Raw genomic sequence first — 21,839 nt, forward strand, 5'->3', positions numbered from 1 at the left:
GCTGACTGGAAAACAGGGGTGAAAAATTCTCAACTTTGAGCAATTTCATTTGTTTCATTGTTGTCCAAATTTTCCAACCAGCTTTGGTGACAGCAAGGAATTCGAGAGAAAAGTGAGTGCAAAGAGTGATTTACAGGGTTTTACAAGTTCCTTTTGCAAACAAAGTATTTCCTGATTTCAAATAATGAAAGTTACTCTCTAACTGCAGCATTTTAAAACATCGTATTTTACTATGCCATGACTACCAAAACAAAAAATACAAATAGACTGGGTTACTATTTTGACTAAAGATAATGTATCTTCCTCCAAACTCAGAGATGTTATCTAATTACTCCCACCACTTTCCACCTACTAATATAGAAAGCATCATACAGAAGCCCTTAGAGGTGTAGGTTCCTACAAATTTTAACTCCTCCTTGCGTTTCATGCTGATATGCATAAGCAGACACCTTCACCCTGCTGTTTAGGGAGCCCACTATTAGATAAGGCTTGTAATTAGAGCCCACTTTATTTCCATTTCTGTGGATCTCTCCCCACTTGTAAAGTTTTAATTAAAATCTAGATTTCTAACCTACATTTGGTATGGACACTATTGGCTCCATATTTAAAACCTTTGTGCTTGTTTTCTTATTTCTTTGTCACACCCTTATTGTTTTTCCCTTTCCACTTGGTATTTTCTTGATGGTGTCTTAGGGCTTTGTCTACACTACACTGCTTTTAGCGACACGGTTATGTCGCTAAAAGTCGGGCAGCGTAAACGCCTTTTGTTGGCACTTTTGCTGACAAAATACCATTGTCAGTAGACAACGTACACGGCTTCTTCTTTTGGGGGAGGGGCGGCTTAAGCACCTGTGAACGACAAAAGTTCAATTGGCCGTGTAGAAAAAGCCTTATACTGAGAGAGGAGCCTGAACAAAAAACTCTGACTTTGAATACTTTTGAACTTGGGGAAGTTTGGTTCTTTGCAGATTGGACCCATCTCTATTTATAGCACACTGTTTATTGGGTTTTGTAATTCTTGTATTGAACTATTATACAATGCCTAGTGGTGATTAATTAATGAAGTTACAAGGATGATCATCAAGTTAGTGATGATTAATTGGTAGATGATGACTGACTAAAACACTAATAGGTTACAACATGAAAAATTTCCTGAGGCAACTAATTTTCAAAGAATAATTGGAAAACATCATGGCTCTCTGCAACTGGACATAAAGAAAACCTCTATTAGCTGTCAGCATGGCGGCCATTTTCAGTGGACTAACCATTAGAGGGCAATGCACTCACACATACTTTACATGAAGTATACCTGTAGCTCTCAATCGTTCCAGACTACTGCACCCCTTTCAGGAGTTTGATTTGTCTTGCGTACCCCTAAGTTTCATCTCATTTGCTTAGAAAAATCTCACATAAAAAATCAAAAAAGTGTCACAGCACACTATTACTGAAAAATTGCTTACTTTCTCATTTTTACCATATAATTATAAAATAAATCAACTGGAATATAAATATTGTACTTACATTTCAGCACACAGAGCAGTCTGAACAAGTCATTGTCTGTATGAAATTTTAGTTTGTACTGACTTCACTAGTGTTTTTTATGTAGCATGTGGTAAAACTAGGCAAATATCTAGATGAATTGATGTACCCTATGGAAGATCTCCGCATATCCCCAGGGGTACGCATACCCCCAGGGGTACGCATACCCCTGGTTGAGAACCATTGCTGTATACTACATTTGGGAAAGTCAAGTATTTGAAATCATTGTCCTGAGTAACTCTCCAATGACAACCTACCTTGATAAGAGATGAGCCAAAGAGCATATCTGGATCTAGATTTATGTTAGATTTAGTTTGAGACTGAATCAGGGTTCAAGGCTATAGTGTTTAGTAGAGCCAATATCTTGCAAACTGGTTTTGTTTTTTGTTTTTTAAAGATTTTGACCCAAACTGGAAGGCAACTTTGGAGGTCATTTACTCTTATGAGATTTCCATCTCGCGTGTTGGAAATCTTATGACGTGAGCTTCTCATCATCTTGGACTGACACTCAGGAGGACTCCCTCACTATCCAGACTCCCTCCCCTCCCCATCCAGTTCTGAATCCAACCTGGTACCAGAACTGTAGGGGTTGGGTTCCATTCAATACCCTGTGGGCAGGTGGCAAATTGATGTCTGAGACCACTATTATTGATCAGCCTCCTGTATCTACGAGTTGCACACCACACAGCTAATATATGGTGAAACATCCTATTACCACCCCATCTTCCCTCTCCACCTTTTACTTTGCTTATTTCACCCACATTACATAAAGTGTAAGCAGTTTGGAGCTGTGACTGTCATTTACAGTGTGTTTATACAGTAACTCCACAAACCTTACCAGGAAAAGGTCTCTATGGACTACTGCAATATGAACAACAAACATTCATACCCTAACTTCAAAAACTTGAAGGATTTAGACTAAAGGTTTATCCCATCTCTGATTTTTGCATTTCCCAGCAGAGTAACAGAGTGCTGGAACAGCAAGTGACCAGTATGGATTCTAATCAAAGACTTCAGAAAAGAAACAGAGCAGTCAAACAACACTAGCAATAAAGGGAATGGGAACATTTGGGTGAACAATTTAATTTCATCCAAGTCTCTGGACACTTCAAGAAAGGGAAAGACAAAGAAAGATGATCATGCTCTATTGTCTGGTGGTTAGGGCACTGGGCTGGGATGTAGGAAATCCAGAGTTCAAGGCCCTGCTCTGCCTGATTCAGGACATAGTTTTCATCCAGAACACTCTGAATCAGGTCAGTTAGTGTGTGGCAAAATGGGGTGTGACTCTACAGCACACTAACTGGCCATGTGGACAGTACATCATGTACTAAAAGTTCTGCAGCGTGCTTTGAAGTAATGCTGTTTCAAACAGGAGGGTAAACCAGAGACCCCTGTACCCAAAAAACCTTTCCAAACCAAAAAGCTTACGTTTCAGAAAACGGACATTTAGACACAATTCTATTTGTGTGAAAATCTTCAATGGGTTCTCTTTCATTATGGAACCTAAACAAACTTTGAAACCTCAAAAACTGCTGCAAAACAGAATTATTCTCTGGACAGCTCGATTATCAGTACTCTTATTAAAACAAAAATAAAAGATAGTGTACATGCATATACAAGCTAATTGTTCGAAGCATCCTCTTTGAAATATGATGTCTCAGTAGGGTGACCAGATAGCAACTGTGAAAAAACAGGACGGGGGTGGGGGTAATAGGTGCCTATATAAGAAAAAGTCCCCAAAACCAGGACTGTCCCTAGAAAAACGGGGCATCTGGCTGGTCTAATTGTAGTTTTGTACTTGAAAAACATTTCCTCTACCACCAACACCCTGGTGCTTTCAATGAAATAATGGGGTTTGGGTTTTTTGTTTTTCTTTATTTTGTTTAGGACTCTTTGTGAAGCAGTAGCATCCTCAATGAAAAGATTTGGTTTCAAGAGTTTTTTTCCTTCATTCATCAGAACCATTGTTAACAACAGATCTGTGTGCTCTGCAGCAGATCCCGTGGTATGCTAAAACCAGGCTGGTGCCTGGTAGCCCTTCAGAGAGTAAGAATCATATCCAAGGATTAATCTCTTTTTCCTTGTTAATGCTACAGTTATCAAAACTCTTTCCAGAAGGTCCTTGCACCATATAAAGCAGAGGTCAGCAAACTACGGGCTGTGGGCCACATCCGGCCTGCGGGCCCCTACTGCCCAGCCCCTGAGCTCCTGGCCCAGGAGGCTAGGCCCTCCCCCCCGCCTCTCCCCTGCTGTTCCCCCTCCCCCGCAGCCTCACCTCGCCGCTCTAGGTGGTGGGGCTGTGAGCTCCTGGGGCAACACAGCTGCAGAGCCCGGCCTGACCCGGTGCTCTGTGCTGCACGGTGTGTGGCTGGCTCCAGCCACCGGTGCCCAAGGCAGCGGGGTAAGGGGGCAGGGAGCGGTGGGGTTGGATCGAGGGCAGGGGAGTTTGGAGGGGTGGTCGGGGGTGGGGAGGTGGGATGGTCAGAGGGTGGGGAACAGGAGGGTTGATAGGGAGCAGTCGTTCTGGGGGGGCAGTCAGGAATGAGAGGAGGGGTTTGGATGGGGCGGAGGTTCGGGGGCAGTCAGGGGCGGAGGTTCGGGGGCAGTCAGGGGATAGGGAGAAGGGGTGGTTGGATGGGGCAGGGGTCCCGGGGGGCCATCAGGAAGGAGAGGAGGGGTTGGATGGGGTGGTGGGGGCAGTCAGGGGTGGGGGTTCTGGGGCCTGTCAGGGAACAGGGGGGTTTGGATGGGGCAGGAGTTCCGGGGGGGGGGAGGGGTGTCATGGGGCAAGAAGCAGGGGGGGATGGAGGCCAGGCCACACCCCAACTGGCCCTCTATATAAATTTATACCCACAGTATCCTGCTCCGGTGTCTACTGATAAACTACAAACGGTATCAATTTTGCACAAGCAAATCGACTTGCTGCCAATCGACTATTACTTCATTTACCTGCTACTTGTTTAACATTACATACACACTATGGTTATAGGTTTCAGAGTAACAGCTGTGTGTTAGTCTGTATTCGCAAAAAGAAAAGGAGTACTTGTGGCACCTTAGAGACTAACCAATTTATTTGAGCATGAGCTTTCGTGAGCTACAGCTCAGCTCATGCTCAAATAAATTGGTTAGTCTCTAAGGTGCCACAAGTACTCCTTTTCTTTTTACTATGGTTATAGTCTCCAATTCAGCAAAGTAGTTAAACACATGCTTAACTTTAGACACATGCTTAAACCCAACTGAAGTCACAATTCTCCCAGCATAAAAGAAGTCAATAGGACCTGATTTCAGAGTAGCAGCCGTGTTAGTCTGTCTTTGCAAAAAGAAAAGGAGTACTTGTGGCACCTTAGAGACTAACCAATTTATTTGAGCATGAGCTTTCGTGAGGACCTGAGGACCAATAGGACCTGAGCGCACGATTATGTGCTTTGTTTGAATAAGGATGGATTGCTGATTCGGGGCCACAGAACCTTAAAATGTTATCCATCCTGTAGGTGATTTCCAACTCTGTGGGGAAAATTCCACTGAACAATGAGTTGCAGTGTAAAATGTCTAGTCATCCAGAACAGCTGTATTTTAAAGCTCTATAACTGTAGTTGTTTTTCTTTTCTTTTCTTTTTTTCTTTGAAGTGCAGCGTATTTATTTAGCTCACAGGGAAAGGTACTTACTGCCCCATTGGAAAGTAAAGAAAAATGATATTTGAAATTTTTCTCCCCATCTCTTCCATTTTATCTTTAAAATTACATCAAACTGTAAACTGTAATATTCCATGCACTATTGAAGGATAAATATAGTGTAATTCACTATAAAGGAAAAGGATGGTATTAATAAAACAAGGAGCAGCAATTTACATGTTGTAAAAACAACCCACTTATCTAACAGCATAAAAAAAGATCAAGAGTGGGATCCAACAAAATAAACGAAGATCAAAGGAGCGGGTTTTGACATGGTCTGTCAATACTGCCAGCATTATTATGCTAACAAACTAGAGAGGACAAACTAAAGAGATTTCACTGACAATTGCTTAGGAAATAGCTATACCCATCACTTAATATCCCTAACAAAGAATATACTTGCATGACAGAGAGTACCATGGAGACATTTCAAATGTCCTAGTCAAGTGAATAATAAATTGACCAAAATCTAGTATTCACTTCATCAAACGTTTCCTGAAGCTAGAAACTCTACAGGATTAAGAGGTTTCAGAGTAGCAGCCCTGTTAGTCTGTCTTCGCAAAAAGAAAAGGAGTACTTGTGGCACCTTAGAGACTAACAAATTTATTTGAGCATAAGCTTTCGTGAGGATTTAAAGTAAAGCTTCTTGTTTGGTGTCAACAGTATGCACTGTATTCTCATCCTCATAATATTTACATGAGGATCAATTCTTTCTTGGCCAGCTGTCAGGATCTTCTTACAAGTAATGTGTCACATGGCCTGATCATGCTCCTATGAATGTCAGCCTCAAAACTCTTGCTTCCCTTGTGGATAAAAAGCACTGGTGTCTAACTGTAGTCTGTTTCATTGTTTCATGGTTAAACAAACATAGGAATCTATACCAAAGGCTATAGAACTAAATAGCTCCCACAACTTCTGACTGGAAGCAGAATGGACTGAAGGGATGAGTTGAGGGTTGGCAGCCAGGAAGTTCTAACATGAATTATACCACAGACTTGCTGTGGGGTGCTGGATAGCTCACTCTGCCACTCTGTACTTCTGTTCCTCCTCTCCCCCAAACTATAACATGGACAGTAAAGTTTACTCACTTCAAAGGGGTCTAAAAAGGAGCAGTGCTTTGGAGACAAATTATTAAGGAACAAGCACAGGTACTGGACATTTACTAATAATCATGTTATGTAAACAATGTAACATAGGCAATGCACTTGCATATTTATAAAATTGGAGTCAAAACGTGCAAACATCTTTAGAAAATTTAATTATCCACCACAGAAACCTTCGAAGAACTTGTTATTTCAGATCCATAAATTACTCTAGGTTCTTAGTGAGGATGAAATAGACTTCTGTGGACACATACCGACTACTGACACCCAGCCCGTGCAAATATTGTATCTCCTTATCACTGAATAGAAGTGGTAAATGACCTCTCTTGGATAAAGTGCCTATGACTTTCTTATTGAGTATTATAGTGTATTCCTTATTTGGCTAGGATTTTAATGATGTATTTCAAGCAGATCTTCTCACCACTAATATGAAAGACACCACTAGTGGTTTATGAATCAGGGGAACATCCTTATGATTATGACTCTTGCTACAAAGTACTATCAGGATTGCTAGATAAACATCAACCGGAACATTTTTTGCTGAAGGAAGTGTGTCTCGTGGTTATGGCTGGGATTCAGGACTTCTCAGCTATGCTACTGACTCACTGTGCAATCATGGAAGTGCCATTTATCCTCTCTATATTACAAGTTTACCTTTAAAATGAAGTATATTCATGCTTAACTAATGCTTGGAGAACCTCAAATGAAGCTGCTACATAAATGCTCAAAGCCTCCAGAAATTCTTCTTTAAACTGTGCAGCATTAGTGTGCCATCAAAACAATCTAAAAGTTACATCAGTGGAAACATCCACATCAAACCAATTGATTTTCAAATCAATGAGGGAGACACGTTGGGATGATTAAATGGAAAGAAACTGCAGAGCACAGTGACAAACAGCTAAAATAAATCAGGAGTGAAAGACCCTCATTGTAAATGTAAGTGGTGATGGGGAGAGCTGGACTTCCATAGTGGAAAAAACAACAGAAATGGAGCTTAAACTTCCAACAGTTGTCCCACTCTCTAGCGTTTTATGTACCCCCAGAAAGTTATGCTCAACATCTGGACCAGAGCTAGGAAAAAGCTAAACAGGTAGAAGAAAGATATTCAGGACAAGAATGAGGCATATTGAACTGGAAAACATCACTGAGGAAAACCTGCCTGAAATAGAAATATTAAGACATGTCCTTCTGATAGATGTGGAAAAGGATCTGTAATAGATCCTGTAGGCAGAAGCAATGAGCACTTCAGACAACAGTATTCAAAGCAGACGTGTTATTTTCTTTTCTGCAGAATTCTGAAAACACGATGGATGAGTCAGCAATCATTCCGCCTTCTCCTTTTTCCACCCAGCTCAGTTTACAGCTTTTAAAGTTTCCAATTCAGGTCATCATCTTGTTCTCCTCCCCAGTTCCATATGCCTCAGAGAGAAAATGAATAAAATGCCCATTTAAATGGTATTAGGTAACAATCACATTGCAAGTTTACCTATTCCAAATGTAAACAACAAAAGTGTATCCAGAACATTTTGTTTAAGTATTTAAAAAAAAGATAAAGTCACATTCTGAAGGCATGAGACTTTTGCTTTTAATATTTAACAGATGTCCCTATTTTGGGGATACTGATTTTTTTTTTTTTCATTTTCTAGGAATATTTGGCTATCAAGGGCAAGAAAGCAGGGAAAAAATACAAACCCAGCTTTTGCATAGCTTCCCCTAATGGCAGAAGTTAAAGACACATACAAATTACTATGCTAAAAAGCTTGATATCACAGAAGGAAGACAGGACCGTAGTCTTATCTGGAGATTTTAAAGCTACTGTGTAACAGTCACAACATATTTTTATTAATAATACCTATTCTTATACAGCACTTCTCATCCATAGGTCTATGCTACTTTACTTCCTGCAGGGCCCACATTCATTCTTTCCCCATGTTATTTTCAAACTGAAATAGTCTCTTTGCCTACCTCTAATTACTAAACCCCAGGAAAACAGGAAGTGATAGGTGCATTTATTGCAATAAAAAGGTCAGAGATAGGCATCAAATTGAAAGAAGTGAGGTGTACAGAAAAGCATATACACCTAAACCTATTTTGCAGAACTTTCAAAAAATTACGTTCTACTCTGGAAAATTATTTACTCATTTCTTTAAAAACACAAATATCCAAGTAAGGCATGATGCATGGATGCCTTAAAAATTAAAGTGTATTTACTAATTCCAACTACTATGTAAACCCTTCCTAAATTTGGCATCATCCGTGTTTCTGGTAACATCTTACAAATAGCTCATTGTGGAGAAGTTATGCAAGTCGGTAGAACTGGATTTCAAACTCTGGTGATGAAAAGAATATATTTTCAGGGATCACACCTGAACTCTGAAAAGATGAAAATACAGCATAAAGGAAGACCAATTTAGAGGAGAGGGGATAGCTCAGTGGTTTGAGCATTGGCCTGCTAAACCCACGGTTGTGAGTTCTATACTTGAGGGGGCCGTTTAGGGATCTGGGGCAAAAAGAAAAAAAAATTGGGGATTGTGCCTGCTTTGAGCAGGGGGTTGGACTAGATGATCTCCTGAGGTCCCTTCCAACTCTGATATTCTAAGTACATTATAAGCAGCCTGTTTAAAAAAAAAAAAATCTATTCATGAGGAAAAATTAACAAAACAAAAAAAGTATACTAAACATGTGCTTAACCTTCCCACAAATGGGTATACATACTTTACTTAATGGGACTACTATACCCATTTGTGGGACTATTTGTGGGAAGGTTAAGCATAGGTAGGCGTGTTTTAGAACAGTGGTCACCAAACAGTCGATTGCGATCAACTGATCGATCCTAGAGGATCTCCTAGTCGATTGCGATTTGTGGTGGCACAGTGTGGCTGCCGCTAAGGCAGACTCCCTGCCTAACCTGGCCCCACACCACTCCTGGAAGTGGCCAGCGCAGCCCCGAGAACGCGGGGCAGGAGTCTCCCTCAGTGCGCTGCTTCTGCCAGCAAGCACCGCCCCCGCAGCTCCCATTGGCTGGGAAAGCTGTGGGGGAAGTGCTTGCAGAGAGGGGCAGCACGCAGAGCCACATGTCCCTTGCCCTCCCACAGGGGCGTGTTGGCCCCTTCCAGGAGCGGTGTGGGGCCAGGGTAGGGAGGGAGCCTCCCTTAGCCTCACTGCGCCCACCGTTGACTGGGAGCTGCCCGACGGGAGGCTGCACCCCAAACCCCATCCCTGAGTCCCCTCCCAGAGCCATTACCCCACACCCCCTCCTGCACCATAAGCCCCAGCCCTGACCCCCCTCCCAGAGCCAGCACCCTGTACCCCCTCCTTCACTCCAACACTCTGCCCCAGCCTGGAGCCCGCTCCTGCACCCAAACTCCCACACTGCGAACCCCTCAGCCCCAGCCCAGAGCCTGCACCCCGTCCCGAATCCCAAGCCCCTGCCCAGTGAAAGTGAGTGAGGGTGGGGGAGAGCGAGTGAGAGAGAGGGGGGATGAAGTGAGCGGGTCGGGGCTTTGGGTAAGGGATGGGGCCTTCGGGAAGGGGCAGGGTAGATCCGGGGTTGCCCTTAGATTCAAAAAGTGATCCTGGGCATAAAAAGGTTGGATTCCACTCTTAGAGGATTGAGGTGTACATTCAGAAGTCTGACTTTCCTATTTCATTTTATTTCTAGAGACAAGGTGGGTGAAGTAATAGGTTTTATTGGGCCAACTTCGCTGGTGAGAGAGATAAGCTTTCGAGCGTTCACATTGCTCTTCTTCTCCAGAGCTCTGTTGCTACAACAACACTGCATATTTTTATTTATAGGTATTTATTCAACTAATTTTCATTTATAAATGACTTTCCCCAGAAATAGAACACTTCCTTGGCAGAGCATTCATAAGGTGTTACACAACCCAAGCAGTTTAAGAGTGTCAGCTGGCCTTCAGCCTTCTACCTTTTACCACCAGCCAAGGTATGCTAGAATAATCCAGAAATGCAAAGCGTAGCATGTTTGACTGCCTAATTCATCTTCACTATGAGATTATAGCTATCGGGCACAAAAATCTTCTCACTTCATGGATTCCAAAAACTACAGCAGTAATGAACTGTGCTATTTATTACAATGTAGATTTTTTTTAATCATCTGCAGATTATATGTTAAACTTGTGTAAATCAAGGCAATACACTGTAGTGCTCCTCCAGTACAGGGAAGTCAGATTTTTTAAAGAAGTTAAACTCCTTCTCCTAAATTAAGACACATGAGCAAAGTCAGTAAACACATGCACCTGCAACCCCATAAAGAACCCTCCTTTCCTTTGCCACATTCTGAAGCCAAATCACTACAATAGTACCATGCATTCACTTTCTGACTGGACCCAATTATATATACCCTGAAACTTGTACTACCACCCAGGCAGGCCAGGGATCCCAGAGGCCCAATCAGTTTGGGGAGAGGTGGGAGGAAAGAGTGGCCCAAACTTTATTTCAACAAAATTTCAGAGAGATTTTGCATGCCATTCACAGATTCTATTTCCAACATTACCCTCCAAGCACACACAAGCTCTTATTTGCAAAAAATATTTTCCAAGATCTCCAGTTTCTTGGACAGCACAACACTTTCCATGAACTGTAAGACTATAACATGCCCCACCACATTCAAATTCCACTTTTTAAAGTTCTTGCCACTTACTCTTGGTTTTTAATATATTCCTGTAAGTTACTCTTAAATTTCAAATCCAGGAGGAGAAGAGGATTAAGTCCAACCCTCCAAAGCTTTATTTGCTGATAAGGACCTGAAGAAAAGCCTAGAGTAACTCCAAAACTGCTGCCGACTCCCACCAAGGAAGGATTAGAATGGAAGGGGGGGAAAGGTGAGCTACTTCAGACAATCCACTTCACACAGCTCCCTCTCCTCTTAATCTGAATATTTGGCTCAGAGAAGTTTCAATACCCACAGTTTGGGAATGCCTTCTGTTCTTCAGGAAATATTTTGTTGTTGTATTTCCACTACAAAAAACAACTCCCCACTGAGTAAGAAAGACCCAGACAAAAAGAGAGAGAGGGAAAAAATCAAATTCAGGCCACCTAGATAAGGTAAGATGTAGCCACAATGGGGAGGAGAGGGCGGAGAAGAAAGCTATGTCAATTATTCCATTTGCTCTAGAGCTTACTTTGTGCCCCCATTGTATTCAACCCCCCAGTCTAACACAGATCATTTTTGTGGATTTAGTGTGTAGTAAGTAACCTATGGAGTTCTCTTAAAAATCTCTCCAGAATGCGAAACATGACATGTCTATTATTATCTTCAGGAAAACAGCTGAAAGCTCAGTTCACAACAAACCGTATCAGCTTTCCCCTTGATATATATCTGGCTAAGTTCTTGACCTTCCCAGATTTCTCAGCTGAGCTTCTCTTCTGCCCCCACTATTCCACTGCTTTCCACTGCCAAAACCATTCAGCCACTTCAGCCCTATAAGCTAAAGAATCTAAGTCGTTCCATTTACTGTTCTTTCCCATCGTTTGCTGCATAGTTCTCATTTCTCTGTTGTTTCAAAGTACTCAGAATTCATGACAAATGGTTGGTTATTGACCTTCCATTTAAATCATTCTGTCAGATAATTATAGTGTGTTATTTGGACAAGATGTATGGCTCTAGTGCATTTCAAAATATCAAGTCAGTCAGCTTTAGTGATGAATAAACTTCTTCCATCTCTGAAACTATGAAAGGAAGATGTGCTGACTGGAGGTTATAAAACTCAGTAAACCCATAAAGCTGGGCTGTGTAGGACACAGAGCCTTCTCAGGGGCTGGTCTGAGACAGAGTCCCCAGAAGAACTAAGGAACATCCCAAACCTCACTACCTTCTGCTCTCAGTGCAAGGCACGCCTCTTCAATCTGCCTTTTCTCATACACACATAGGGCAGAATATACATTCAAAAAGCCACAAAATAAAACTACCAAAACATAACCTTGCACTGCACACACAATCTCCCCCTGGGGACAGAATGAGAGAATGGAGGAACCACATGTGACACTGTTAGGCCTGGTCTACACCGTGTGTGTGGGGGGGGGGGGGAGGGGGGGGGACAAGGAGGGAAGAAATCGATCTAAGTTACGCAACTTGACGTACTTAGATCTACTCACCGTAATGTCTTCACTGCGGTAGGTCGACTGCTGACGTTCCCCCATCAACTCCGCTATGCTTCATGCTCCTGGTGGAGCACTGGAGTCAACAGGAGAGCGCTCAGCGGGCCGATTTATCGCGTCTTCCCTAGATGCGATAAATTGACCCCTGCTAGATCGATCGCTCTCTCTGGAGGTAAGTGTAGACATGCCCATAGTCACACTGCTTAATGCACTATTGAAAGGTACCCACATACTACAGTGATGAGGGCAGTATAAGAACCTATATAGAATAGAAGGCAAGAGTCCTAACGTTCCAGAACAAGAGCTGTTAGGAAAGGGTTAATATTTACAACATTCACAAGAAAGTTTCTATCCTTCCCTACTAGATGCAAATGTTAAAAAAAAAAATCCAAATTTGTCCAAACTTTATGCTGTAACCCCATAAGAACAATCAAGCAAGGATACAAAATTGTGTGGGATGCTGTCCTCGAATGCCTGTAAGTGTATAATGGGAGAGAGACAGCAAAAAGAAAAATGATATTTAGGAAGTTATTTGCAAAGGATTTTTCTCCCTTTGACCTACAGGACCAGGAGGAAGTTAGAGCCACTGAAACACATCCTTGTGGAGGAAGAAGCAACAGAAAGTTTATTTCCTAGTAACTCAGGGTGATCTGCCTTAGCTATTTCTAATGCCCCCATCGCTGCAGTATCTAGATACCAAGTACTGATACTTTGTTTCACTTTCCTCATTATTTTTATAGTATAATGACATTTGCATTTATAGATAAGCTCCCCTTTACCAGGGCTGAGGGACATTACCAATATCTTTGTATGCTCTTGTACGCTACCTAACACAATGGGGTCCAAAGCCTGATTGAAACCTCTGAACACTGCCGAAGGAAAAAGGTCTGTCTTCATAATGACTCTCTACATAGGACAAAGATTAAAATATCTTCCTGAACCCTCTAGGCTGACATTTCTCATGCTTTTCCAAAGATGGAGAATTTCTTCTGTTTTGTTAAAGTAATTTGCAATATACTGGCATGAAAATGGCATGCAATTCACAAATTAAAAGTTTGTGGATGCATTTTTTAGGGGGGAGGGGGAGATGAGGGGGTGCTTGTATATGAAAAAAGTTCAATTAGCCTGTGTGTATGTGGAATGTGGCACCCTGTACATAAGTTTCCTCAATTGGTCCATCTCATCTCATTCAAACTTATCATTGTATGAAACCCAAGGAGGGGGTAATTTCAACAACAACAATTCAGCTTGGGCTCTCTCACCTCCACTTTGCTGGTCCTAGGACTTCTCCCTGCGGGTCCTGGCTCTTAGTTCCTTCTGTCTTCAAGAAGTTCTCAACTTTCACTCTCCCAAGCTCATCTGGCTTCCAGGACAAGTTCCAGCCTGCATCCTTAGGCAGGGTCTTAGTACCTGCCAGAGACCCTGAAGTGAACTGCCTCTTCCCTAGAGTTCACAATATTTGTAACTGAAGGCCAGGGAAGAGAGGGGATAAGGAAGCACAAGAAAACGTTCCAGACTTACTCTGCCTTCTACAACTTTTCACCTATGACTCAAATTCCCCCTTTTGCATTCTCTGTAGAGAACACAACACTCACACACATAGCCCTAGAGTTAAATAAAATGTATTTGAATGTTTGATTTCTAGAGGAGAAAGATATCCCACAGCAGCAATCAGGCAGACAGCCAATGCAAATGTTCAGCATAGACTGGGATAGATTAAACAATGAGTAAAATGTGTGATGCCTAAGGTTTAAATACTGAATAACTGATAGCTAAAGAATAAGATGTATTATCATAATGTTTGGATCCTTGCGGTCCTCTGTGTGCCATATTAAGAAAAGGACATCATGCCTGGACCTCTGTGTATGAAACAGAATATCAGAACCAAGAAAAAGGCTAGTACAGATGCAAGTTATGCAGCATTGTGATAAGACTCCTGGGACAAGTAAAGAATATTTACAACACCCAGGGAACCAAAAGATAGGCGGTACAAAGTTAAGTACATTTCATTTTTTCCTAATGCTGGTCCATGTACTGAGACCGAAAGGCAAGCAGGTTTTCTGATCTGAAGACCTTTTGTGAAGAACAAGGCAGAGGTAGTAATTCACGCGCTATCTCAGAGTAGAATTTCCTATATGCTTTCCTGGGAAATAACTGGAGGAGAAGTTGTTCTGTATGGTCAACAGCTGCATATCTTCAGACAACTTCAAGAAAAAAGGGATTTTGAACATAGTACTTGACTGTTTGCACTATGGATTGTTTTATATCAGTTGTTAAAATGACCCAATATTATATAAAATGCTTTGTATTTTCTGAATTTGAAGGAAACTGTTACACATCCACTGCCCTGTTTCCTTATGCAATTCATGATATACTCAGTACATTTATTCTACAAATAAAAGACTGTTATAGGATTTCTCCCTCCTCTCCTCAATTTTATAGTCAGGAAACCCAACTTCATTGGATATGAATAAAAAAACCTTCTTGTTAGAAATAGGATTGGAAAAAAAAAAAAGCCACAGCTAAAGTTTTACAAGTCATGCAGTAGGCAATGCTTGCTTTATCAGAAATTGCTAGAAGCCTCCCTCCCTTCTCGCCTGCCTACAGACTAGCCTCTGTGTCCTTGTTTTGGAATTTTTTATGTTTGAAACATTTTTGCTTACAACAACATTTGCTCTGTACCAGGGATGAGATGTCACACAACTGGTCTGCTTTTCCAGCACCTCCCTTTTGTTCTCATTGATACAGACATCAAACAAAGCACTAATCAGAGATGCTACAGGAACAGAATGATTGTCCAGACATGCTCTATTTCTGGATGTTTGATGTTTTTTTATTGAAAATTTACCCTAAAAACTAACTTTTAGGTTTTCTACTGAAAACGTAAGACTATGAACTGAATGAGTCAGTTCAGACTTATGCTTTATCTGCATAACCAAGAGCAGAGTGGTATTTCCCTACCGCTCAAACACAGCCCAAATTCTGTGACCATTCTGCAAAAAGACCAAGAGACAATATTGTTTTCGTGAATTGAGATCTAAAATCAAAGGCTTATACTTTACTGAGGAAATGAAAGCTTTGAGTGTTTGCTGAAGTTAACTGGTTGAGATTGTTCTAATAGAATACAGTATAGCTTTTAAATTTTAAAAAATTTGTACCGAGAGGTACAAAACTCAGATCTCACTTTTCTGTTTGTGTACCAAATATGATGCTCCATTAAAGTAAGATTTGTATAACCACTACACTTATATCAATCACTTCTGAAACTCAAAACCTATTCCACAAAAGTTTTTCACTCAGAGCTGGAATATACATGCACTGAGCCACACAGATATTATTTTACTGAACATGAAAGAGTAAAACATTCAAACAGTTGCAGATGTTTCTGTGAAGAAAGATGATGAAAAGTTTCTGCATGCTTTTCATCAGAATGATTGACCTCAAGGGGAACAACATTTGAAACACTAAACATGACTAATATTTTAGAAACTGAAAACTGAGCCATATATTCTATCCTATTTTTTGTAAACAACTTCCAAAAGCGCTGGGTAGTTTGGAATGGATATAAATCATTATGATCCAGGGTTTAACAATCTCTAACTGTAAGTGATTAAGATGAAACCTTCCAGAGGAATGGGGGACAAATTATCCCACTCCTGCCTAAGGATGGGTTTGGAGGAGATACTGCATATTCCTTTGAAGCATCTGGTATTGGCCACTGTTAAGAGACTTGAAACTGGATTACACGGACTATAGGTCTGATTCAGTATGGCAATTCCACGTACAAGAGTATAACAGAGTCATGTAACTTCATTATGTGTTTCTTACCGTTATCTACATGTAGGACCCTACCAAATTCACAGCCATGAAAAACGCGTCACAGACCATGAAATCTGGTTTCCCAGGTGAAATCTGGTCTTTTGTGTGCTTTTATCCTACACTCTACAGATTTCACAGGGAAGATCAGCGTTTCTCAAATTGGGGGTCCTGACCCAAAAGGGAGGAGTCAGAAGGTTATTTTAGGGGGGTCATGGTATTGCCACCCTTACTTTTGCGCTGCCTTCAGAACTGGGCAGCTGGAGAATGGCGGCTGTTAGCCGAGCGCCCAGCTCTGAAGGCAGCACCCTGGCAGCAGCAGTGCAGAAGTAAGGGTGGCAATGCCATACCATGCCACCCTTACTTCTGCACTGCTATCTTCAGAGCTGGGCCCTCCGTCAGCAGTCACCGCTCTCTGGCTGCCCAGCTCTGAAGGCAGCAGTGCAGAAGTAAGGGTGGCAATACCATATCATGCCACCCTTACTTCTGCGCTGCTGCCTTCAGATCTGGAGTCTCAGCCAGCAGCCTTCACTCTCCATCTGCCCAGCTCTGAAGGCAGCGCCGTGGCCAGCAGCAGCACAGAAGTATGGGACAGCAGTACCGCAACCCCCCGCTACAATAATCTTGCAACCCCCGCCACCCGACAACTCCTTTTTGGGTGAGGACCCCTACAATTACAACACAGTGACATTTCAGATTTAAATAGCTGAAATCATGATTTTTTTTTTTTAAATCCTATGACCGTGAAATTGACCAAACGGACTTTGAATTTGGTAGGGCCTCATTTATATGAGAACAGAATGCTATTACCTTTTTTATCCTGATATAATATGTGAGGAGACTTCATTTCAATATACATGATCAATGAACCGCTCAAATTTACAGAACTCTACCTTGGAATACATTAACTATACCTAACAAAACTATTAAAACCCATCATATTTTGTTATGGGGAAAAATAATCTCATTAAACTACAAATAAATATTCACTTCCCTAATTGTGAGATTCAATTAGCATAACCATAAATGCTTATAAACAATACCAAGAGAAAACATTATGCCTCTTCATTATTATGTGCACGGTTACTTGTATTGTGATGATCCTGTGTTCCTTTTGAAGAGAATTTAGAAAGTTGACCTATTGTGCTTTTAGTTTATATCTTTCCCACTCCCACCTAAGTATTATTACTAAACAGAACAAGATAAAACATCTGATGAGGTGGGTGGCAGCAGCTCACTGCTTGCTCTGTAGTCATGGACATACTGCATCCTTTAGTAATACCTGGTTTTACAACAGAAGCTGCCAACTTAGTATTTTTATTTCATTTTCCATGACATCTCTTCAAGAAAGAGTAGCCAGTTATAACCCCCTCACGAGTATTTCTCAGAACCTACATCAGGCAATACAATAATTTTTATCTGAATTAAATTGTATCTAGTTTTAAGGGGGGGGGGGGTATTTGTTTTATTTTAAGTGGAACATAAAAACAATTTTCCTTGTTACTTTGCATACTAAAAATATTGCATTCTTGCCCTAGTTTCTGACCAGACTTGAAAGCCAAATATCAGGCAAGGACAACCCTTTCCTCTGTGCATATATAATAAAATTAACTTATTTTAACCACCAAGGTGGCTGCATTTCAGTGGTACAATCTTCCTGTAGAAATTATATACCAATTTATAAAGCACTTAGGGAGCCTTATTACTCAATATTGACAGTTCCCTGCATGATGATGATAATGACAATTGATAAGACTGAGATTTTGCTAGTGTGTCTCAGAGATTTCCCAACTCCTCTATACTAATTTAGTGGGAGGCCACGTGGCTAAAACTTTTTCACTCCCACTCACCCAGGTATGTAAACTACAACTGGAAGGGGAAGCCACTCAAGCAAGAGCAGAGGATCTCCACTTTCCCTCACCCCAAAATGTATTTAAAACTGTTTTAAATTCTAAGAGGGCTGAGAATTATAGTTTATTTGCGAATGTTCGTTTTGCTCCAAAACCTACAGAAATGCATAAATGAAAACAGTCTGCATGATCATTTTAAAGGTGTTGAGCAGCAACCTGTTATAAATTTAGGTTTGAAGTCTCCATTAGGACCAGTACACTGTATCAGGCTGAATGGCCACTGAATGGTTTGAACTACGGATTCCCAGAACCCACAGACTAAAAAACAAAACAAAAAAAATCACCCTGGATAACACTCTATTCTTCTTTGCAATTTACTGTGTGCCTGTGGGATGAGATTTTAAAAATCGAGCTCGACAAGGCCATTCACGAGCAAAGGGGCTTGCTCTGGAATCCTTGACCAAGTCTTGAGACTTGAACATTCGGAGTCTCGCTTATCTCCTTTACATGCGTCAGTTTACTGGGCACCTACCCAGTCATAACTGAGATCAATGGCGAGATCACAAGTAACACAGCTAGCCGTTGTTAATGGGGTACTATAAAACGGAGACGAGATTAGGAGCAGGCACCTGGGTTGCTGGCCGAGCCCTGGGCAGGCTTTCGGGGCCGCCCGGACAGAGGTGCCCAACACAACCCCCGATCCTCACAGGGCAACCAGGTTCTTTTGCGGTCAGCGGAGCCGATTTCAGGCCCGGGGCTCACTACAAAGCTCGGCAGCGGAGCGGACATCAGCCCAGGTAATACGGCTCATTACGTGTGCGGCTGCCCATTGGATTAGCGCGGTTTAGCGCCCCAGGGAACCCCAGACCCTCGCTCCCCCCTGCCCGCCCCGCACTCCCGCGGCGGCTGGGGAGGCGCCAGCCGGCTCTTACCCTGGCCGCAGGCGCCCCGCTGGATGGCGATGACCGGCGGCTGCTGCAGGCGCTCGGAGCGCCGGCTGGCCGCCCGCAGCTGGCACAGGTTGCCGTAGGTCCTGGCGTCGCTGCCGCACACGGGCTCGCTGCTGGTGCAGACGCAGAGCCCGGCTTTGGCTCGCTTCCTCACCGTGGCCGTCGCCGCCACTCCCGCGCCGGGCGGGAGCCGGCATTGGAGCCCCTCTCCGCAGGGCGGCTCCCCGGCGGGCCCGCCGCAGGGCTCGCCCTCCTGGGCCGCGCACACCAGGCAGCAGCCGCACGCGTCCCGCGCCTCTCCGCCGGCGCAGTCGGCGGGCACGGCGGGGCAGCGCGCCCGCTCGCAGCGCTCGGGGCAGCCGGCGGCCCGCTCAGCCCCGCCGCCGCCGGGGAGCAGCAGCAGCAGCAGGCAGCAGCCGCCTGTCCAGCTCAGCCACAGCAGCATCCTGGCCCGGGGAACCGAGAGCCGGCCGGAGCGGAGACGGATGCAGCCCCCAAGATGCTCAGCGGCCAGCGAAGACCAGCAGCGCCGGGCTGCCAAGCCGCTGAAACCCGAGCCCCGCTCTGCAGCGGGGAGAGCTGGGGAGCCGTGCAAAGGGCGCCCCCCCAGGCGAGCGGTGCACGGAGGAGACTAGGCAGAGCTCACCCCCCCAGCCGGAGCGGCCCCAAGCACAAGGCAGGACGTCGCTGCTGGGCTGTGGGGAAGCGGCCAGGAGCGCGCGCCGGACGGGGGTGTGCGGCGAGAGAGGGTCAGGGCAGGGGAGGGGCCCCGGCTGGGGCTGCCTTATAAAGCGTCTCGCCTGCGTCGAAAGCGGCCCATTGGTTTGCAGCGCTTGGGAGGGGATGGGGGAGGACAGCAGTTTTCGTAAGCTGGCGGGTGACGGTGGAGAAAAGGGGCAGGCGGGGTAGAGGTGAGTGAGACATAGGGCAGAAGGTAGGGGTGGGACAACACGACGAGGGGGCAAAGTACGTTGCAGATAGCAAGCCGGGAAAAGGAGGGTGGAGGGCAGAGCCTGGCCGCGTTCATTTATGACCCAGACATATTTCGGTGTAGTGCCAAGCATGACAAAGTGGCAGAGAGAAAAAGGAGTAAAAATAAATCCCCCGCCCCCAGCAGAAGGTTAACAAAAGGATGCCAAAAGGTTGCAGAGCAAGACCGTAGGATTGAAGGAGGTGACCAATAGCCAACAACATTTCTTAACAAAATTTAGATTAGATATGAATGATCTCACATTTTTTACTTGGGACCCATACTACCAGCCAGGGACTACTGCGAAGGGCAGCCTGTACAAAGGACAGCCTGTACAAAGGACAGGAGGGCCTTGGGTTGATAATGTAAAAGCACTGTACCTCTTTTACATAGAAGTTACCAGCATACACAGCAGAGAAGATAGTTAATAATTGCACATTTATTTAGCATCTTATTACAACCAAGGATCCCAAACCACTGCACAAACCATTGGAGACACCATCACTGATATGCTGCGAATTTGAAATGCAGGGGTACAGTGAAAGGAAATCTGGAGAAGCACTCTGGGACAAATCCCCATTCTTATAAAACAGAGTTATGCTGCCCTGAACACCATTTACCAGTTTGAAAAGGATGAAGGATATTTTGGCTGCCAGAATCTGAACCTGTGGTAATGTATGTAAATAATAGTGACTTAACTTAAGACCAAGCATCAGAGGGGTTGGTGTCCACAAACACAACAAGGAATGTGGTGGCACCTCAAAGACTAACAGTTTTTGGGCATAAGCTTTCGTGGGTTAAAAACCCACTTCTTCAGATCCATGGAGTGAAAATTACAGATACAGGCATTTGCTCCAATCCCTCAAACTGCTGAGCTACAATTCATTTGCAACCTTAACACCTTCAATTTGGGCTTCAATAGGGACTGGGAGTGGCTGGCTCACTACAAAAGCAATTTTCCCTCTCTTGGTATCGACACATCCTCATCAATTATTAGGAGTGGACAACATCCACCCTGACTCATTTGGCCTTCAACATTGGTTCTCCACTTGTAAGGTGACTCCCTTTTCTTCATGTGCCAATATATATTTATGCCTGTATCTGTCATTTTCTCTCCATGCATCTGAAGAGACTTTTTTACCCACGAAAGTTTATGCCCAAATAAATCTAGTCTTTAAGGTGCCACCGGACTCCTCATTGTTTTTAACCAAAGACCACTAAGTCTGTAAAAAGGCTCAAGCCAACTTCAAACAGGAGTTGGATCAGGCCCACAGCTGACTAAATGGTTGGTTAGCAGAAGACAAAAATCTACATAGAATTAATTCTTCCAGATATAAACCCAGGATAACAAGGACAATCCCTTAAAGTTGCTGTTTCCAAAATAATTTGATTTCAGGATTTGAAACAGCAGAAAATATTCACATGTACTTAAGTAGTAATTGTCAAGATATAAATTAAACACAAATTATCTTAACATTTTGTCTTAGAGCATTAAATATGTTGTTTTAAAAGTGATGGGGAATAATGCATTTTGGTAGGCTATTACTATGATAAAATGCTTCCCAATCATGCTTTAGACATCTGTTTTAAATGGTTATAGAGTGCCCCGGCTCCTCTGTCAGCTGGGAGCCATAGGGAACCCCCACCACCTGCAGCTCCGGGGACTCATGGTGGCTGGGAGCTCAGGGGAGCTTGGGGGTCCCCCCCCATGAGCTCAGGGGTTCCCCAGCCACTGCTGCCACCACCCAGAAGTTCCCCTGCCATCCCCAGGTGCCACCCACAAGCTCCAGGGTTCCCCTGCTGCCTAGGAGCTCTGTGGTTC

At 43.4% G+C, this 21,839-nt stretch overlaps 1 protein-coding gene across 1 annotated transcript in view; it reads right to left on the reverse strand.

The window, feature by feature from the left end:
* HTRA1 (HtrA serine peptidase 1) overlaps positions 1 to 19,817 on the reverse strand; it is a 50,207-nt gene extending 30,390 nt beyond the window's left edge. The window contains exon 1 of the mRNA XM_073354158.2: positions 19,030 to 19,817. Coding sequence (XP_073210259.1) covers positions 19,030 to 19,492 — 463 coding nt within the window. The 5' untranslated portion in view covers positions 19,493 to 19,817. The remainder of the gene's footprint in view (positions 1 to 19,029) is intronic.
* Positions 19,818 to 21,839: the final 2,022 nt, after the last annotated feature.

Source organism: Lepidochelys kempii, chromosome 7 (assembly GCF_965140285.1).
Source record: "Lepidochelys kempii isolate rLepKem1 chromosome 7, rLepKem1.hap1, whole genome shotgun sequence".
Classification (NCBI taxonomy): Eukaryota; Metazoa; Chordata; order Testudines; family Cheloniidae; genus Lepidochelys; species Lepidochelys kempii.